Here is a 20,472-nt window from a genome sequence, read left to right on the forward strand (position 1 = left end):
AATCGATAACTCTCACGAAAACTACACTAATGGTTACTTTTAATCTCTTTTATGAATAATAGAGGGCAGCACCACACAAACAAATCATTAACGTTGAGCTATATTCTGTTTTTAAAGAGACTGATTTTTCAAAGAAATGTTTCAGATTTTTTTTTAAATACAAAGAATATCAATGAAAAAATCTTTATATAATTTTGTTGTCCGTATGCTAATCTGCCTATTCTGTATTACTTTTAATTTTTATCTTATTGCAGTGAGGCCTTCAGTGTATGGTGTGTTCGAACTAAACACACAGTACTGGTAGCGCCTGTCAAGTGAGAGTTGGTCACAGATTTATTTATATTTGTTTTTATTCTTTTCTGTTTTGGAATTTGAAGACCACGGTGCTTTGTTTTCACTTAGCTAATGATTTTCAGCAAGAGCAGACTCTTTTTTTTCTCTTGCTTTCATCATGCATAATTTGCTTAGTTTTGATTTCTGTAGATTTTTATTTGTATATATATTTAATAATTATTTTTTTAAGTCAATAATTAATTGTAAATATTATGGTATTTTAATTATTTTTCTTATAAATTTAAAAGAGGCCTCAGCATTCCTGAAGCAATGAGTGTTTCATTTCCCCCGTTTTTTTTGGGGGGGGGGTAGAGTAGCAGACCTCCCCATGGTGCACCCTGCTGCTAAATCTTCTATAGAGATCAGATTCTACTGTTTTAAATCACCGACATAGTATTTTACTGTAGTACGCGCTTCACAGGAATGCTCACCCATCACAGCTCATGCGGCTCAGTGCATTCGCTTTGGACCAGGGATAAATCAGGGCTAGGTCATTCCTTTGTTCGACTCTTTGCCTACGCGAACCTCATGGAAGGGGTTAACTGGAAGTGATCTGACGTGTCTGTGTTGCACCTGCTTTGATTTCGTATGTTTAAAACTGTAGTTTCATTTAGTTACGAGAGGGTTGGCTAATCTTTGGAATATGGTAACAGGTAGATTGGCGACATTTTGGTAAGACAATAAAGGTTACTAGCTAGGACTTTAGCAGTGTACATGGATAAAGTCAAGAGTGCGCACAATGCCATCTTTGTGCAATTCTGGGATGTTTTTTAAAGTGAAAATAGGTCGGCGTGTACATGGATGATACCGTGTACGTGCAATTCTTAAAAACGTGGCAAGCAGTGGGCGATTCTGCACTTTCTCCCAATTTCGCACCTAATCTTCGTCATGATTAAGCACTTTTGTTCCATAAAAGTTCTAGCATAAGCGTAATTTGGCTAGCAGATTGTTGGAAAAAAATGTTGATTTAAAAAAAAAAAAAAAAAAAAAAAAAAAGAGGCCCTTTCTTTATAAAAACAAACTAGCAGGGCTGGTCGCCAAATTTTCGCCCAAAACTGACAAGTTACCATAATTCAAAGATTAACCGAGACTATTTTCTGGAGGTCGCATATTCCAAATTAATTTTAATCATACATATTTGTTTTCTAATAATGCAAATATTTAATAATTTGTGTAGATATATAGTTTTAGTCAGTTTTCCTTTTGAATTCTACATTTAAAGTATCTTTTACGTAATATGGCTTTTTGTGCTTTAGCAACATGCTGTAATATTTAACGAAATCGGAGACATTTGAAAAGAAAATTAATGCATAGTGCTTTTGAAAGACTACACGAATTAAGCCTAAAGAAAATTTATTTTGAGGCAGAGAACGAAATTGAAGCTGACAATAATACATCAAATGTGAATGATTTTGAAATAAAACTCACAAGTGACAATCCCCCTGAATGACTTAAGTGTAAAGATAAACAAAAATGTATTGATAATTTGAAGAACAAAATAATATCCTTGGAAAATTGTAATAAAATATTCAAAAACAGAGAAAAGAAAAATTTTAGAAAGTTTGCTCAGCGAGAAAGAAGGTGGATGACATCTAGAAAGAAATTTGTATCGGAAATTCAGAAATTAAAATCCCAAACAGCGAAATTGATAAAAGTATAGTTTAGGGTACCCCTCGGCGATTTTTGGCAGTACATGGATATCGACTTTGTGCAATTCTTTGAGTCTTTATTTTGGCTTGCGAAGCGGCAATTTTTGGCAAAAAATCGCCATTACACAAAGCCAAAATAACAAGACAAACAATTGCACAAACTCGGTATCCATGTACACATCAACTTATTTTCACTAAAAAAAAAAAAAAAAAAAAAAGAATTGTACATAAATGGCATTGTGCACTCCGTTAACTATATCCATGCACACGTCGACCTATTTTCACTCAAAAAAAATCTCCAAATTGCACAAAAATGGCATCGTGCACTCTTTTAACTTTATCCATGCACATGTCGACCTATTTTCACTTAAAAAAAATCTCAAAATTGCACAAAAATGGCATCGTGCACTCTTTTAACTTTATCCATGTACACATCGATACATTTTCACTTAAAAAGTCAAAGGAGCACCAAATTCTACAATATAGGCAAACAAAAAATACATTTTAAACAAAACAATAAAATAACATGAAAAAGGAAAAACATGTTATACATTTAAGCACTACCAAAAGCAAATAGTCACCATGATTTTCGAGTTCGCTTCGTACACCCAGAGCCACGTAAAAATCAAAATATCAATCATACTAAAATGACTTTTTTCAAACCAGGTACTTTTTCTGATCGAAAGCTTCACATAGTGACCATCTGAACCTTTCTTCCTACAAACCCATTCAAATCCATCTAAATGGTTTTAACACACACCACAAAAACGCTTACAAAACATTCCATGATTCAAAATTTCCCAAAACCATGCACCCGATTACGTCACAATAGGGTTTCCATAACATTCAACTAGTCAGGCTACCATAAATGAAACAACTTCGCCATAATACAAGGGGTACCTTAAAGTCTACTCTACCCGCGAAATTTAGGAAAAAACAGCACAGATTGGGGAATTTGGAAAAACGTCTAAAGGGGTGTAAATCTTCAAAAAATTGTGATTTCAAATTTTTGAATTTTCAAATTCTCTACACTTTTACTTTTCTAAAAATCTAGTTTTCATTTGTCATCTACTGCTTTGAGCAATGAGGATTTTTACATAAAAACGCGTTTTTCTCCAAACGAGATTATTTTTATATTCGATGTGCTTTTTCTCAGGAACTATTGCTCACAGGTATCTAAACTTTTTACGGCTTATTTATTAGGTTCCCTAATATTTACTGAAGTGAGGGCTTTTTGTAATAAACTTAAAAGAATTTTTTTTTTAAATTTTTATGTGTGAGAAAAGTGCTAAATTTTACTATGCCTAACAAAATATTCTGTAATTTACTCTAAAATTCAAAATGCTTCAAAAGCTCATTTCAGTATAATCAGATAGGTATATCTACAGAAAAAATTTCAAGATTGTACCTACAGCAGATTTTGAGGAAAGGTACATCGAAAATGGCCAATTTAACATTGTTGGTATAGGGGTTTTTGATACCCCTAAAGCATATTTTTACAAAGACGCAGATTAACGCATTGCTAGAAAAGAAAGAAAAAATCAGGTGGACTAGTGAAAATACTTCACGTTGCACTGTCATAAGAGCTCTGTAGAATGCGTTTCTTAAATAGAAATGCATTCCAAAAGGCAAAAAAGTACATTGCTTTGAATATGGTAGCCAATAAATAATATTTCAACAACTTGTAGTTGCATTGTGACTGTACAAGAAAGCATATATAATGTTTTGATTTGAAATATTTCTAGATGACATTTTAGAAGAGCATATTTCAAATGAGAACTAATTTTGTTAAGTTATTGTTAAAGTTATTTTTATTGTATCATGTGCGTGCTAGCTTGGCATTCTAGATAAAATATAATAGTATAACAAAGTAATTGGCATAAGAAAACCTGCCTCCTTAACCCCCACTTCTGAAAAATTAAATAATTTTTTTAGGCACTGTGAGTAAAGTTGTTTTGTCCAAATTAAGATAATAATCTTAATGCATTTATTTAAATGTAATATTAATGTAAGCCTAAGTTACAAAATTATTTAAAAAAAAAATATGTTGTTATATTGAATCGGGAGAAAAATATGCCAATGTAAAATTTACAATTCGGCTGAAACTCAAGCAGCAGAAATTTTGAAAACTATGCCAATTTAAGGTTATTTTTTTGATTAATTTTAAACAGCTGTTATTATAGTTATCTTAGAAGCAGTACAGTTCTCTTAGTTAACATGCAGATAAAGAAATGATTAGAATTAAACAGGCATTTAAAGAAAAAAAAAAAAGGGAACTTTATGCTAAGAGTAGCGCATTTTATCTGCTGTTTTAAAACTGAGTAAGTACTATTAAATTTTTTAATGTTCAGTGTAAAATGTATACTGCAGTTTCTTCTAAATTATAGCTCAGTAAGATTATCTCTTCTAAATTATAGCCATCTTTCGCATACAGCTCATTTTAAACGCTGGTTCTTCAGATTTAAAACGCTAATTTCTATGTTGTCAGTTGCATCTCCACGCTCAGTGTTATTATGGCTACGTCATCACTCCCCACCGCCTGTTTCAGGGGGAAAAGCTCTATAAGCTAGCCCTTCTCTTTTAAGTCCTGCTCTGGACACACCTCAAAATGGAAACGGTTTGTGCAATCTTTGTAAAGTTATACCTGCATACTCTCCTAGGTCTAAAAAATTTTTCGTAAAATTCCAACTTTAAAGAATAGCGTGCCGGAAAGGGTTAACTGTTGTCTGTTATCTAGTACACAAGGATACATCCCCCAAAATAACATCTTTGACTTTAACCCTTATACGCAGTAGAATACGATACAGATTCTCCTAAAAAATGAGATTTTAATCATTCTTATTAATGCTTTTTCAGGAGGGAAAACGTAAGGAAGGATGATGACATTTCCCCCTTCAAATTTAAGGCGGTTTGCTGACAAATGTCTGCCTATTCTTTTAATATAAGCAAATTTAGTGGGACAGCACAAAGTCCGAAATCCGGACGTCCATTATCCAGAATGATCTAAAATTCAGACCTCAAAACCACCATTTTTTTTTCGCAGGCTTTATGCATGCGCATAATAAAACATCTGGAGAGTTGGGATTCTTAATTTCACTTCGGCACTAAATAAAATACCTTGTTATTGAAGAACATCATTTTAGCAGAAATTTGAATGATTAGTAATTTGGTTCCGTTGCTGCGTATCTGTTTGGAACACATCTCAAACCAAAACATTCCACATAGATACATTCCACCGCATGTTTGTAAAAACATGGCAATTTGAGTAATGACTCATGTAGTGATACACAAACAATTTTTTAATGTTAGTAATTGAATAATAAAGGAGTGTGGTAACCTTTTATGTTGATATTACACATGATGATGATTACAGATTTAAGTTAAATGTGCTAAAAAGTGTTGACGGGGGAAAATTTACTAAAAATTTCTTTACATATGCTAAAAATATGATTTTGCTGGTGATACTCATAGACCCAAAGATTACAGTTAAGGCTATTTGAATAAAGAATAACTGATTTGTTGGTGCTACTTTGGTAGACGGTGACACGAAATTTGGCGATTTACCTTTTGGCGAGTAATACAACTTATGGTAAACCCACTGCTGGATAAGTTATTTATGGTAACTGATATTTTATTGTCATTTTATTTAAAAAATAAAGTGTTTTATTTTGCAAAAATTCCGTGTTTTAAATATTATTTATGGCTTCGAAATATTAAAAATCAATTTAATTTTGCATTTTTATTTGAAATAAAAATTTTGTTGTTTATCAATATTTTATGAAATTTTATGTTGTGGATGATGTAATCAATGACATCACCTTACTTTAAAAGTAATTGGTTTTAATATGTATAAATTTAATTTAATGTTTTAAACATTATTTATGGCTGTTAATATTAAAATACAATTTAATTTTGCATTTAAAAAAAATGATTTTATTATGTATGAATTTTTAAATAATTTTAATTCTAGATGTGATGTAATAAGCTCTCTGATTGGTTATCGAATATTTGTGCATTAACAAGCTGTAATCAGCTCCCTGATTTGTTACTGACAATTTGTGCATTTCCGCGCCGTTTTAAAATTTAATTCATATCTTCGAGTTCCTTCAAAGATGTTATCTAAATTATGATTCTGATTTTTTTTGTGGTACTTATCAATAAACAACATGTTAAATGACTAAAAAAATGTAAGTACATATTTTTCTTTTATTTTATAATTGTATACTTCAATTTTTGTTAAAAAAATTAATACACTATTTTAAAAAATTGCTGAGATAATTATTGTCCATATGTTTTAATGTTAATTATATTCTATATAACGTATTTTAAAGAATTTGAATTTAATAATATTCTTATTCTTTTAAATGTTGGTATGATGGTTTTTAATTCGATATTCAATTTCAGTAATATTTTAATCTAATTAAACGTTGGCACAACGTTTTTATTCTCTTCTTTGCTATATGAAAGTAATAATAACCTTACTTTAGTACTCATACTAAATGTATTTATTTACACTTGCCTGCCATCTTAAAAAACGACATTTTCAACAAAAATTTAATCAATTACTTTTAACGATATTTATTTTTTTTTTAAAGTTTCGAATACTTTACTATGCGTAAAAACATCGTTTTTCAAGATGGCTGACGTTTGTAAAAATCGCGGCAACGTAAATTGCCATAAATCCGTGCAACAGTCTACCAAAGTAGCAGCGATTTGTTATTCACATAAACTGAGACCAACGCCCGTATGGTCATATCCATCGAGAATTTAGGACCCACAGAGACTGCATCAGGCAGTAAGATATCTAGCATTGGCCCTCGATAAGCTTAAGTATATGTTGCAGTTTATTCAGAACTCTTAATTTCTGCGGGAATGAGGAAAAACCAGACGCTCTGTGCTACAATGTAGTATATTAGCTGCATATTCGGGTATCTAAAAACAGAGGAATCCATCTTAACTGATAAGAATAGCCATGAAGATACTGTTCACATTGGTTATACAAAAGAATGCACATTGAGCCTGTGCAGTGCGTATAAAGCCATCTACATTGGATATCAACAGGAAGAAACACACTAACAGATTTCACTAATGAATATGTAAATAAGGACCAGATATTTGGGGAAAGAGTCTTACTCTCAAGATGAAAGCAAATTTTGCATGTTTAGAATCAAGGGAATGAAGCTGGAATGGCATAAGAATGGTACTGCATTTGATAAAGAAAATAATGCATTAATGGCCAAATACAGCAAGCAGAGTTGGCAAACTCGTTTAGAGTCCATGATGGATTACTATGATTATTTGGCTCTAGTGTAGAATTCAGGGGTGTTTGTGGGACCCCAAAAAAATCCCCTGAAACTTATATGGACTTACTACCGACATTTTGGAGTTTCGAGAAGGGGGGGGGGAGAGAAATGAAAAATTACAATTATGAAGTATTGAATGACCTAATTATAAAAGTTCAATGAATTACTTTTTTTGCAAAATTAATAACCATAAATTTTCAAACATATAAACTACTACATTTTATGTGAATATTTTAAATTACCTGAATTAATTCTTTAAAAAAATTATCTAATTTCTTCTGCTTTTTTTTATTTTCTGATGTTTGTGGGCTTGTCTTTCTTTTGTGGTGAACTTCATAATTGCAGGAAGGTTGACTTTTATTTTCCTCATTTACAGTTGAAGAAATTTCCTTGAGAACTGCACATGCAGAGGTAGAAGCAGTTTGCCTTTCTGCTAATGTAGAAGGTTTTTCAGAGACTTTTATAGGTGACTCATCCGAAATGCATGCTTTTAAGTCCTTTTGATATGTTTTCCAACTTCTGTTCATATTCAGTAAGAGATCTTTGTGAATTGGATCAGTCATTGGATTTTTTTAGCCATATTTTTCACATGAGGTTTCTTTAGAAGCCATTAAATCATACTTAATAGTCTGCACTGCATCTAGGGAATCAATCTTAAGAGAGGTTCTATAGTCAGTGACAAGTGTATCCATTAAGTTGAGTGCACTTTCCACTAATGGGCCATGGATGCAGCTAAGGCAGGCTTTGACCAATTTAGCCAATGTAGGATACTTATAATCATTTGTGAAATCATCTTTTAAATTAAAAATTTTAGACCAATATTTATCAATTGTACACTTGACTTGATTTCCACTTTCATCAGATGTGTACAGCATTTCTTTGGTGATATCAATATCACTCTGGTATAACCTTATTTCAGCTTCTACTTTTGACTTTTCATTATCACTAAAAATATGGGACATAAAAGATGATCATTTTTCAAAAGCTAATATTGTACTGGTTTTACCTCTTAGCTCTGGATGTAATGCTGTAAAACTAATTAGATATGAATTTTTAAGGGGTAATTTCTGTTTCATATGCTGTGCTGTATTAGTATAAGCTTTCATCAGAGAAATTTGGAATTCTTTTGCTATTGGATGATTTGATAATTTCTTCAGGAGAGTGGAAGCTTCTGCACCAGTAAATATTACTTTGCTAGGTAGATAGAATTCTGGATTTGTGACATCAACCTTTAATAAATCATTATAAGATGTGCACTTATAATAATTTAATAAATCATTATAAGATATTTTCTGGCTTCATAAAAAAAGAGAAAAATTTTGCCATCAATTTATAAATACTGGAATGTATTAAATGAAGCATTGTTTTTTTTTGTTTCAAATAATTTAACATATGTGTTGAACTCTGGTAATACTGCTGAATATAATGCCATATGCAATAAAGTTTTGTTTTGCATAACAAATAACCCATTTAGTATTCTTTTTTCGGTACAACTCTAATATACGCCCTAATTTCACCAAATGTGGTGATATGTGTTCTGCGCCGGTTTTTGGCACGATTGCATGTTCTATGGCAACCCTGTTGACATTGAAAAATCTTTCGCTGGAGCTCGTTGATTCGCCTGTGTCTGAGAAAATGGGAGAGAAAGATAAAATGGTAGTTGTTGAAGTTCGGCAAAAGGAAATATCATTGTGGCTATCCTGTTGAGGGGTAGTAGGTATTTGAAAGTGTGAAAAGAGGGTCTGGGAGATTATTTTTAATGGCAGTGCATGATAGAAGTAGGGATTTGTGATTTTATTTATTTGTGAACCATAGTATAAATTTTCTGGATAGTGTGTCTGGCTCTCATGTAAATACGATAGTGATTACGTGGCGGCATGTTAAAGGCGGTATGAAATTTATATTTCTGCTATTCGAAAACGCATTAATTCATGGTAAGTGCATTTTATTTTATCCTTGTTCTTATTTCGTAGAATGTTATGTTCATTGGTTCTTTAGTATGAATTTCTGTCGTTATTGTTGTTTTTTCAAATTGTTTGAAATTTATTTTAGTTTATTTTGTTGTTTAGTGTCTATACTGTGCAATTCGTAGATGTTTTTTAAAGTTGAAACAGAACACTGTGTACATGGTATTATTTGAAATTTATTGTTGTTACGTTATTTTATTAAAGCGAGGAGTGCGTAGATTCCTTCCTTGCCTAAATTGTGCAATTCGAAGAATTTTTTTAGTGTTAAAAAGGGATGCTGTGTACATGGTATTCTTTGAAATTTATTGTTGTTGTGTTAATTTATTAAAGCGAGGTGTGCGTAGATTGTAGATTTGTTCATTGCCTACATTATAAGATTCGTACATGTTTTTTTAAGGTAAAACATGTCGCTGTGTACATGGATTCTTGTCAAATATTTTTGGTTAGAAACTTCACGTTTTTGCTATCTAAATTTTTTGTTTCGGATTTTTAGCTAAATCGTGTGTTCAAAACATAGTTTTTGCATGTGCAAAAACCACGTTTTTGGAGACATTTTAGGCTAAAACTTCGAAATGTAGACAAAAAATTTAGATAGTAATGTGACAGCGTAAAGTTTCTCGCCAAAAAATTTGCCGACTTGAGGGCGCATATCAGAGTAGTTCCTTTTTTTCCAAGCTAAAGCATCCTTTGTGAGTGTTTGGGAATGCAAGTAAGAATACACCCCTTCAACAATTTTTTTCTGAGCTGCAGAAATATTTCTTTTAATGTATACAGTTTCAACATAAGAAAAATAATCCCCTTTATCAGTTTGATCCAAGTAGTGAAAATAAAATGCAATAAGAGCATTCCACAGATCTTTGATTCTTTCCAAAACACATAAAATGTACACCCACCTATGGTCTGGTCTCTTCAAGGGCTAAGTTTTTTAATGGCAAGGGATTCATAGATTTTGAAAAAATTTTCTCTTTTACTGCAGCGCTATCAAAATAGATGTCATCAAACAAATTTTTTAAGTATCTTTCAAAACATGAAGCAATTTTTTTTGCACAGTTATTAGCTGTGTGACATGTGTCACCATCAATATCTAATAAGTGGGGTGCTTTGTTTGATCGTAGTCTGGTTTCAACACCCTTTTTTTTTTCCACACATGGTGTAACATGAGTCCATTAATACACTAATTATGTTTGCCCATGGAATATTATTATATTCATTAGTATTAACAACTGCTTTAAAAACAGCTTCTGAATTGCAAGATCCCATCTTTAGAGATGCAAAATGATGAACTACAACTTCATGTTGATTGTTGTCATAAAACTGCACCAATATTGCCAGTATACTTTCTTGAGCATTGCTAGTACTTTCATCCAAATTTAGAGAAAATGGAGTCTCCTTTAAATGATATTTTCCTTAATAGTTTTTGTGAGCCCATATTTCATTTTATAACATGCAGTAGTCCTGGACATTTCCAACGAGTTTAGTGCCGTCTGATCGCGGCTCAACTGTTTGCAGAGTTAATTAAATTGGGAGCTAAATTGAAAGAAAGAGAATTCTCGGCGATAAACGAAGTTATTAATACCTCTTGGCGTGCTTTTCTTGTCACTATATCCAATGGCCGAGCATCAGTCTCCAGTAAGTCATCAGTATTTTTTGAATTGGCATAATTACTTAAAGTCATTGAATGTCTAATGCACCTTGAATATTTTATGTGCGTCACAGTTTTAGAATGATTTGTGAAAGCCTTGAATCCTTCCCCACCATACTTCAGCAGTGAGTTACAAAAAACACAATATGCTTGTCCAGCAACATTTATTTTCTTGCACCATGTGCCGATGGTATTCCCATTACCATCTCTCCGTTCAATCCAATTCCACCTAAATGCATTCCAGACACCTCTTTCTTCTAATTGTATAATATCACTATATATATCGAGAAATTTCATAGTGAAATTCTCTTGCGTACATAAATAAAAAAATATTTCAATAAACGAAACGAAAAATTAACACGTGCATCAATAAACGAAACAAAAATTTTACACAGCGGAGAAAAAAAAAGTTGAGAAGCGATCAATGACAAATCCCCCTTTTCTACTTATTGGCGCCACGCTAGGTGAGATAAGACCTTTGAACCCAGAGTCCCGTGATCGCACATCTGGTCGAACGAAGTCTCTCCCTTTTTCTTCTGCCGCGTCTACTTGCCGAAAAGAATCCAGAAGAGAATGTCCGAGAACCGGAGAATGAGTCATAAGTGGCAATAAGGAAAGAACAAAAAAGTTTTCCCCTTTTCATGCTTTATCACTGCCTTTGGAGAAAGAAAGGAAAAGATTTCACCACACACACTGACCTTGCGTTTTCTGCTTTCAAAAACAAAATTACCCAGATAAAAATAAATAATTCATTATTATGCCTACTTCCTTTTGAACGACGATCCCCAGAATTCCGGCGTTTCCCCGGAGCACAAACACCCCTGCATATCATTCGGGAGGTGTAGTCATTATCTTTGCTTAACATTTTCTGTATGGTAGAGATATTATCCGCGATTACAGACGACAATGGTCTTCCTGGGTGTTCTTCATCCTGAAGAGAGTTGAGACCTCTGCGAGATTCTGTAAACCATCTGAATACAGTAGCATGAGATGAATCTCCATTTCTAAATGCTAATTTAGATATTGAATGCATTCTTCTTGATTTAATCCCACTTTAAAATCATAGTGTAATAATGCTCTCACATCAAATTCCATTTTTCCTTCAGCCTAAAATTTATTTTAAGCTAAACTACTTGCAAATGGCCAATAAAAAATTGTCTACTAGGCTAAAATAGTTCATACTTTTGAATCTGTTTTTCTCCCCTGCCACTAACATCTGTCTGCATGTATTTAAAAAATTTCAGAGTTAACTCTATACAAATCAGTTCATGAAATGCTTAGCATTATTATACATTAACAATCTTTGAATGGAAAGGAAGTTGTAAATGTTAGCTGCAGAAAATGTAAAGAAAGCATTGATCATGCTTGTAATCTGTGATAGTTTTAGAACATTTAAATGTTAGAAAGTAACAATCAGACATATTATTTTAATTTCTGAAATTAATACTTTTTATCATTTGCCCAGTGTACCTGTAACAGCTTTCAGCAAGTGTTGCTTTTTAGTTTTTAAATATTTGCCATTTCTTTCTTCAATTTATGCTTGCTTACCTCATAAAAAGCTTTTCTCAGGGCTAAAAGTACTGTTAATAATATTTTACACTTGAATTTATTTAATTTTCGTTTTTAATTGTTTTCTTGCAAATGTGTTTTTATTAATGTAGAGTCGTGATGAATTTTAGTAGTAACCATTATCAAAAGTCTAATTCCATATTACACCCCCACAAACACATGTGCATGTATTGGACTATTACTGTACTGGTAACTACTACTGGACTATTCACATAAAAATCTGTCATATTAAATATTTATATAAAAAATGGTGATCATAGCAGATATTTTTGAACATAAATTGGTAGATTAAAAATCATTATAGCCTGGAATACACTTTTTGAAATGCTATTCGCCTTTTAACATTTTGTGAATTTTATTATTCATGTTGAACATTGTGATAGATAAATGAAAACAGAAAATACAAAAAAAAATTCTTATTAATTATGAACACAGTTTTCTGGCATTTCTACCCAGATCAAAATAAATAATTCATTATCATTCCTACTTCCTTTTGAATGACGATCCCTGGAATTTCCGGGTATCGAAGTTCAAAATCGGGTTTCCCCGGAGCACAAACATCCCTGAGAATTGGGTGCCCCTTCGGTTAGCGACAATTTTTTGTAAAATTTTAAAGATGAAATCGGATTTCTGGTTACCATGATAGTGTAACTTTGCTTTAGCCTCCTGATTTTTTTAAAATAATGTGTACATGACAAATTTAAACAGTGCGCAATCCCCAGTTTGTGCAATTCTGAGATTTTTTTTAAAGTGAAAAGAGATCAATGTGTACATGGACACAAAGTGTATGCAAATCTTTGACTTTTTATTTTGGTTTGTGTAGCAGCCATCCTTAAATTGTCTTCCTGGCACCAAAAAAGAATCGTTAAAAAGCAAGGGGCAACTAATTGTAAACTTTTACCGATTATTTAAACAATTTGAAACAAAGCACGTAGGAATTGGAACTTTTGAAAGAACTCCTGGTTTTAGCAGGACAACTAACTGAAGCATGCAGTGCATAATGTGAAGTTGAGGCTGCTGTATACTACAAAACAGCAATACTGTACATCGTTCCATCCCCAAACCTCAACGTCACTGCACATTTGTGGCATTTACTGGAGTGTAGGCAACACATAACCTCTAAAGAAATGTTCAGAATCTTTAGCATGAATGAATGGAACAAAATAACCAAGGAAGACACAAAAAAGCTGGTTCAATTTATGCCCTAACGACTCGCAGATTCTAAAGCGGCAATACAGATAATATTTGTTTTTTTCAGTGAAATCTTTTCTATTAAAAAAATTTGTTAACTTGTATATATAAAAAAAGTATTGAAGTTATTAAAATGACTATTAAAAAACTGCTAAAAAAATTCAAAGGTTGTAGTTTCTTTAGCATTGAGTTTCTCAATACTTTGAAGTTTTCCCCTTGTGTACGGAAAGTTTTTCTGGCAATAAAATCTGCCGCATAATTACGAAAATTCATTTTGATACACAAAAACATATTATTAGAATGATCTATTTTTATTCTATATATACAAATAGTAAAATTTATGAGTCGAATTCAACATCACATCATATTATTCGCACTGAACAAACATGCAACTTTCGAGCCATTTGATTCCTGATTAGCTGTAAAATATTTAACGATAAAAAGGATTCAAAAATTAATTACCATGTTAATGGCAAGTACATTTAATTAGTCTTTTAATAAAAAATGCTATACTGATGTAAAATAAACAGACATAATCAATTTTCTATACAAACAATGCATAATTTTTCACACAAACAATGACTAAACAAAGAACTTAAAAAAGTTGCAGACTTACCTGTCCATGGCAGTTATATAAAATTTTCAACTATGAATTGGAATTCTAAAGCAGAATACAAATCTTTTTAAATGTATATTCTGATTTAATTATAAAACTAAACACTTTTCGCAAACAGTTAAGAGTACACAGAATGAAATGGCGATTCTATTAGAAATCACCGGTTAAGCGCAGAGCGAAAACATAATTGCCATTTTCTCTCATACAATTATTAACCTTTAGCAAGCTTGAGGCTTACAAAGGAATGTGAACATTAATGTTTCCTGATAAGATAAATACGTAATATTCAAATTAAAAAAATAGATGATTAAATATTAAATTTAAATATGAGTTTTAATTTAACTAAAGGGCAGCACATGTTTCTTATAAGTGTCGAATGTTCGTTTAATTCTAAATATCAATATAATTTCAAATAACATTTCGTTTAACTCTAAATATCTAATAAAATTCATAAATAAATTTTATTATTATGTAATATATTAATAGAATTTACACTAATAATTCACAAATTAAAAACCTTGGGAATAATCGCATTGCATGAAGTTACATTACTGGAACTAGTTTATTAACTGTAAGAATTTTTCTGAATATTTAAATTTACGAATGGCAGTACTAAATAGAGTGAGCAGTTGTTTACATAAATCTTTAACTCTACGCGGTTGTACAGTAGGCATGTTTTCTTTTAAAATCAGCTAATCTGTATCACATTATTGGTATCCATACTAATGGTAAGGTAGAGTTCAATTTTATGTTTGCTTAAATATTTCACTGCAATGTGTTAAAAATCGCTATGTCTTTAAACTCAGAAAATAGTGTCGTTATAAAAAAAGAAGTTCTGGATGATTCAGAATATTCTGAACTACCGTGCATTGGTGTTCAGCATCACGGTGTCGAAAATGGGAAACGCAAAAGCAATCAGGATGGAATAAGTGGAAAAAGACTCAAATCAATGTTATCTCAAGGTAAAGAAATTGATATTCCAGTTTCAACTGGTTCTTCCAACATCTGTGAAAGCAATTTGAAAAATTGCCCAAATATAGATTCCGAGGAACTAGCGCATGTACTAGAAGGAATGAGCGATGAAATCGATTGTATGTTAGAAGCAACTGCAGCGAAAAACAGATTAACCTCAAAGCATGTGAAAAGTATTCTTAAGGTTTGTGCCATACGTTTTGTTTAATGGGGATTGCATATTTATTGTATTGTTATATTTTTGTGATGAACATTACTTTTTAAATGAAACTCAAGATGTTTTTTTCAGCATGTTATTACGAATGAATATGTCCTGACAATGGTTCGTAACACTATGAAATCTGAATTGAATGAAAATGAAGAACTGGATGAAGCTGTGTTTGAGCCTAAGTTAACTAGGTCAAAAGCTAAAGAACTACGAGAAAAACAGCATGTGGTAAAGAAATTTATTTATCATTTCACTGTATCATATATCACTTCACATGTTTAAAAAATGTATTGGTATTAAAATTAATGGTTAGTCTATATTTTAGGGTGCCCCTTGGATTATTGCCAAGTTGTTGTTTCATTTATGGTAACCTGAGTAGTTGAATGACATGGAAACCCTATTATGACGTGATTGGTTGCATGATTGCGAGGAATATGACTGATGGGAAAATTTAAGGGCTTATTTCTGCGTTGGATGTCTAGGAAGTACATTGTTTATTTTGTGTTGTACACCGTAAAATAGCTGTATGTGGTGTGATTAATGTGAAGTTTCTGTACGATTGGGAACAAAAGGGAAAAAAACATTAATTGACAGGTATGTAAAGGTAGGTTTATTTTATTGTCGAACAAAAAGATCGTTCAGATGGCTTTTAATGGGTTGTGCAAGAAATGCCGCCAACAGTCTGGCACTCCGGAAGATATTTTTGACTCTTATTTTTGTGAATTTATGGGGTGTCGGCAGTAGGCATATTCTAGTTTAGAAAGTTTTTGGATGCTGTTAAGGAATTTTATGTGCCACAGACTGAAGGCTCAGAAATTTCTAAATATGGCAAATCAGTATTTTCTTTTTGTAGTGTGTATATCTAATAACATGGGTAAAAGTATAGTTTAGGGTACCCCTTTGCGATTTTCGGTGGTACATGGATACCGATTTTGTGCAATTTTATGACTCGTTATTTTGGCTTGTGAAACGTCGATTTTTGCAACAAAAATCGCCGCTGCACAAAGACAAAATAACAAGACAAACAATTGCACAAACTCGGTATATATGTACACATCGACTTATTTTCACTTTAAAAAAATCCCCGAATTGCACAAAAATGGCATTGTACACTCCTTTGACTTTATCCATGTACACGTTGACTTATTTTCACTTAAAAAAAATCCCCAAATTGCACAAAAATGGCATTGTGCACTCTTTTCACTTTATCCATGTGCACGTCGACATATTTTCACTTTAAAAAAATCCCAGAATTTCGTTGCGCACTCCCTTTACTTTGTCCATGTACACATCGATATATTTTCACATAAAAAGTCAAAGGAGCACCAAATTCTACAGTATAGGCTTACACAAAAAATACATAATCTCAATAAAATACATTTTAAACCAAACAATAAAATAACATAAGAAAGGAAAAACATTTTATACATTTAAGCACTACCAAAAGCAAATATTCACTTACTATGATTTTCGAATTCGCTTCGAACACCCAGAGCCACGTAAAAATCAAAATATCAATCATACTCAAATGACTTTTTTCAAACCAGGTACTCTTTCTGATCGAACGCTTCGCATAGTGACCATCTGAACCTTTCTTCCTACAAACCCATTCAAATCCATCTAAACGGTTTTTACATTCGACTAGACGCATATCCTTCCTACATACAGGACACTTATAATAGCTACTAAGTAAACCTTCATTTACACACCAGTCAATTAAAGCTCTTTTCCCTTTCTCTCCAAGTCGTACAGAAACTTCAAATTAATATTACTACATTCGGCCATTCTACTCTCTAAAGAATCAAACCAACACACACCACATAAACACTTACAAAACATCCCATGATTCAAAAATTCCAAGAATCATGCACCCGATTACGTCACAATAGGGTTTCCATAACATTCAACTACTCAGGCTACCATAAATGAAACGACAACTTGGCGATAAATTAAACAACAACTTCACCATAATACAAGGGGTACCTTAAAGTCTACTCTACCCATAACATGTATTTCCTTTTTTTATGTTATTTCATGGTGGGATTTAAAATACATTTGAGCTTCAATTCTCTGATGTTTTTTTAAGAGGAAATAGATCAATATGTCGGAGGATATGGATTTTGTGCAATTCTTTGACTTTTTATTTTGGTTTTCTGTTGTAGCAGGTGACTTAAAATTGTGGTTCGCTGGCCAGTCGCCAATTTTTGCTAGGGGCACATTGAAATATATTTTTACCAAATTAAAAATTATTTTCTTGTTTTCAGGTAATTTTTCAATGTTTTCTGAGGCCACATTACACATAAACCATGTACACGTCGACTTATTTTTACTTAAAAAAACATCCCAGAATTGCACAAAAATGGCATTGCGCACACTCTTCACTATATCCATGTACACTGCTTTTTTCTCATAAATTAGAAAAATTTCACGAAAATACATGACAATTTTCTCAATCTTTAAACCCGGTAAAAAGAACATATATGAAATTACCTGATCGCAAAAAAGTATTTACCCTCTACAAATATGAACATTTCCACATATAAAATAAATAAAATATCTAAAAACTTTTACCTCTAAATCATCTATTACATTATACACGTCACCAACGAATTCATACCGCAAGCATTACAAATACTTAGTATCAAATATTTAAATTATTTCCATGCACGTTTATTTCAACTTAAACGTATACCAAATTCCTACAAGCATAAAATTCACAAAATAACTATCATTTAATTAAAATATCACTACACCATGTACACGTCGACTTATTTTTACTTAAAAAAACATCCCAGAATTGTACAAAAATGGCATTGCGCACACTCTTCACTATATCCATGTACACTGCTTTTTTCTCATAAATTAGAAAAATTTCACGAAAATACATGAAAAATTTCTCAATCTTTAAACCCGGTAAAAAGAACATATATGAAATTACCTGATCGCGAAAAAGTATTTACCCTTTCCAAATATGAACCTTTCCACATATAAAATAAATAAAATATCCAAAAACTTTTACCTCTAAATCATCTATTATATTATAAACATCACCAACGAATTCATACCGCAACCATTACAAATACTTAGTGTCAGATATTTAAATTATTTCCATGCACGTTTACTTCAGCTAAAACGTATACCAAATTCCTACAAACATAAAATTCACAAAATAACTATCATTTCATTAAAATATAATTAAATTCAAAAACACTACTTAAGATATAAATGAGCACATACATTAAATTAATAAAAATTACTTTACAATCCTAATTACTTTAAACTAAATCATTGCTAATAACAATTTTCCCAATAATACCAAATTCCTTTCCACCTTACATTTAGAACAATGCATAAAAATAATAACCTCAAATAATTAAAAATACTAACTTACCTAATCTTCTTCAGAATCTTGATTAAGTGGCGGATACACTTTTCTAATTCATTCAATAAAATTATTGAAAGATTTTTTCTGTGAATGTTTCCTCCATACTTCCTCCGCTAAATAAAAAGCAAACTTCTCTTTATCACAATGCCTAAATACCCATTTCGAATTCACTTTAGTTAGGGCCATGGGATCCAAAAATTAAACAACACTGTTTCACACTACACAGAATAAAGCTATATACAAAATTTCCACATTTTTTCCCGATTTCCCCTCTTTTCCGATTAAAGAACTGTAATTCGTCCATTAATATCACATGACATATCCCATGATCTCTCATTTCCCTCACGCAAAATAATGCGTAATCGGAACTGAGTACTGCTCACATTATTACCAAAGTCCCAGGTAGTAACCTTTATCGCCTCCAAAATGTCGCCAAACTACCAGTTACCATATTGTAAAGATCAACCATAATTAAAAATACTAACTTACCTAATCTTCTTCAGAATCTTGATTACGTGGCGGATACACTTTTCTTCCTTCTGTTTCAGAATCTTTAAAATCATACTTATCTTTCAAAGCAAGATACCAGGTAAAATAAATAACATAATAAAACATCTTTATTTCTCTCTCGCACAACCTTAAAAAACATTTATTACTATCCTTTTCAATACCACTAAATACCCATTTCGAATTCACTTTAGTTACGGCCATGGGATCCAAAAATTCACAAACACTATTTCACACAACACAGAATAAAGCCAAATACAAAATTGCCAGATTTTTTCCCGATTAAAGAACAGTAATTCGTCCATTAATATCACATGACATATCCCATGATCTCTCATTTCCCTCACACAAAATAATGCGTAATCAGAACTGAATACTACTCACATTCTTAACAAAGTCTAACTAACCTAATCTTCTTCCGAATCTTCCTTACATGGTGGATACACTTTTATTATGGATTCAATAAAATTACTGAACGATTTTTTTTTCCAAATTTGATAGAATTTGATAAAAAAAAATTCTCTTTATCACATCTACAATTCACTTTAGACAGCGCCATACAATCCCAAAATTATTCAACCCTACTTCACACAACACACAATGAAGCTTAATACAAAATAACATACATCCACAGATACTTGTCCAAATTCCCCCCTTTTCCGATTAAAGAACCGTAATTCGTCCATTAATATCACATGACATATCCCATGATCTCTCATTTCCCCCACACAAAATAATGCGTAATCAGAACTGAGTACTGCTCACATTATTACCAAAGTCCCAGGTAGTAATCTTTGTCGCCTCCAAAATGTTGCCAAACTACCAGTTACCATATTGTAAAGATCAACCTTAATTATTTGAGGATATTATTTTTATGCATTGTTGTAAATGTAAGGTGGAAAGGAATTTGGTATTATTGGGAAAATTGTTATTAGCAATGATTTAGTTTAAAGTAATTAGGATTGTAAGGTAATTTTTATTAATTTAATGTATGTGCTCATTTATATTTTAAGTAGTGTTTTTGAATTTAATTATATTTTAATGAAATGATAGTTATTTTGTGAATTTCATGTTTGTAGGAATTTGGTATACGTTTAAGTTGAAATAAACGTGCATGGAAATAATTTAAA

At 31.8% G+C, this 20,472-nt stretch overlaps 2 protein-coding genes across 3 annotated transcripts in view; one reads left to right on the forward strand and one right to left on the reverse strand.

The window, feature by feature from the left end:
• Nucleotides 1-14,436, reverse strand: part of LOC118182436 (G-rich sequence factor 1-like) — a 59,565-nt gene extending 45,129 nt beyond the window's left edge. The window contains exon 1 of the mRNA XM_035351780.2: nt 14,271-14,436. Coding sequence (XP_035207671.1) covers nt 14,271-14,278 — 8 coding nt within the window. The 5' untranslated portion in view covers nt 14,279-14,436. The remainder of the gene's footprint in view (nt 1-14,270) is intronic.
• Nucleotides 14,437-14,893: 457 nt separating this feature from the next.
• Nucleotides 14,894-20,472, forward strand: part of LOC118202808 (GON-4-like protein) — a 177,436-nt gene continuing 171,857 nt past the window's right edge. For both annotated transcript variants that reach the window (XM_085811076.1, XM_085811077.1), the window contains exons 1-2: nt 14,894-15,426; nt 15,532-15,678. In XM_085811076.1, the coding sequence (XP_085667202.1) occupies nt 15,061-15,426; nt 15,532-15,678 (513 nt within the window). In that variant the 5' untranslated portion in view covers nt 14,894-15,060. The remainder of the gene's footprint in view (nt 15,427-15,531; nt 15,679-20,472) is intronic.

The sequence above is a fragment of the Stegodyphus dumicola genome, chromosome 2 (genome assembly GCF_044657685.1).
Source record: "Stegodyphus dumicola isolate Sdum_Otavi_A_Nest chromosome 2, ASM4465768v1".
Taxonomy (NCBI): Eukaryota; Metazoa; Arthropoda; class Arachnida; order Araneae; family Eresidae; genus Stegodyphus; species Stegodyphus dumicola.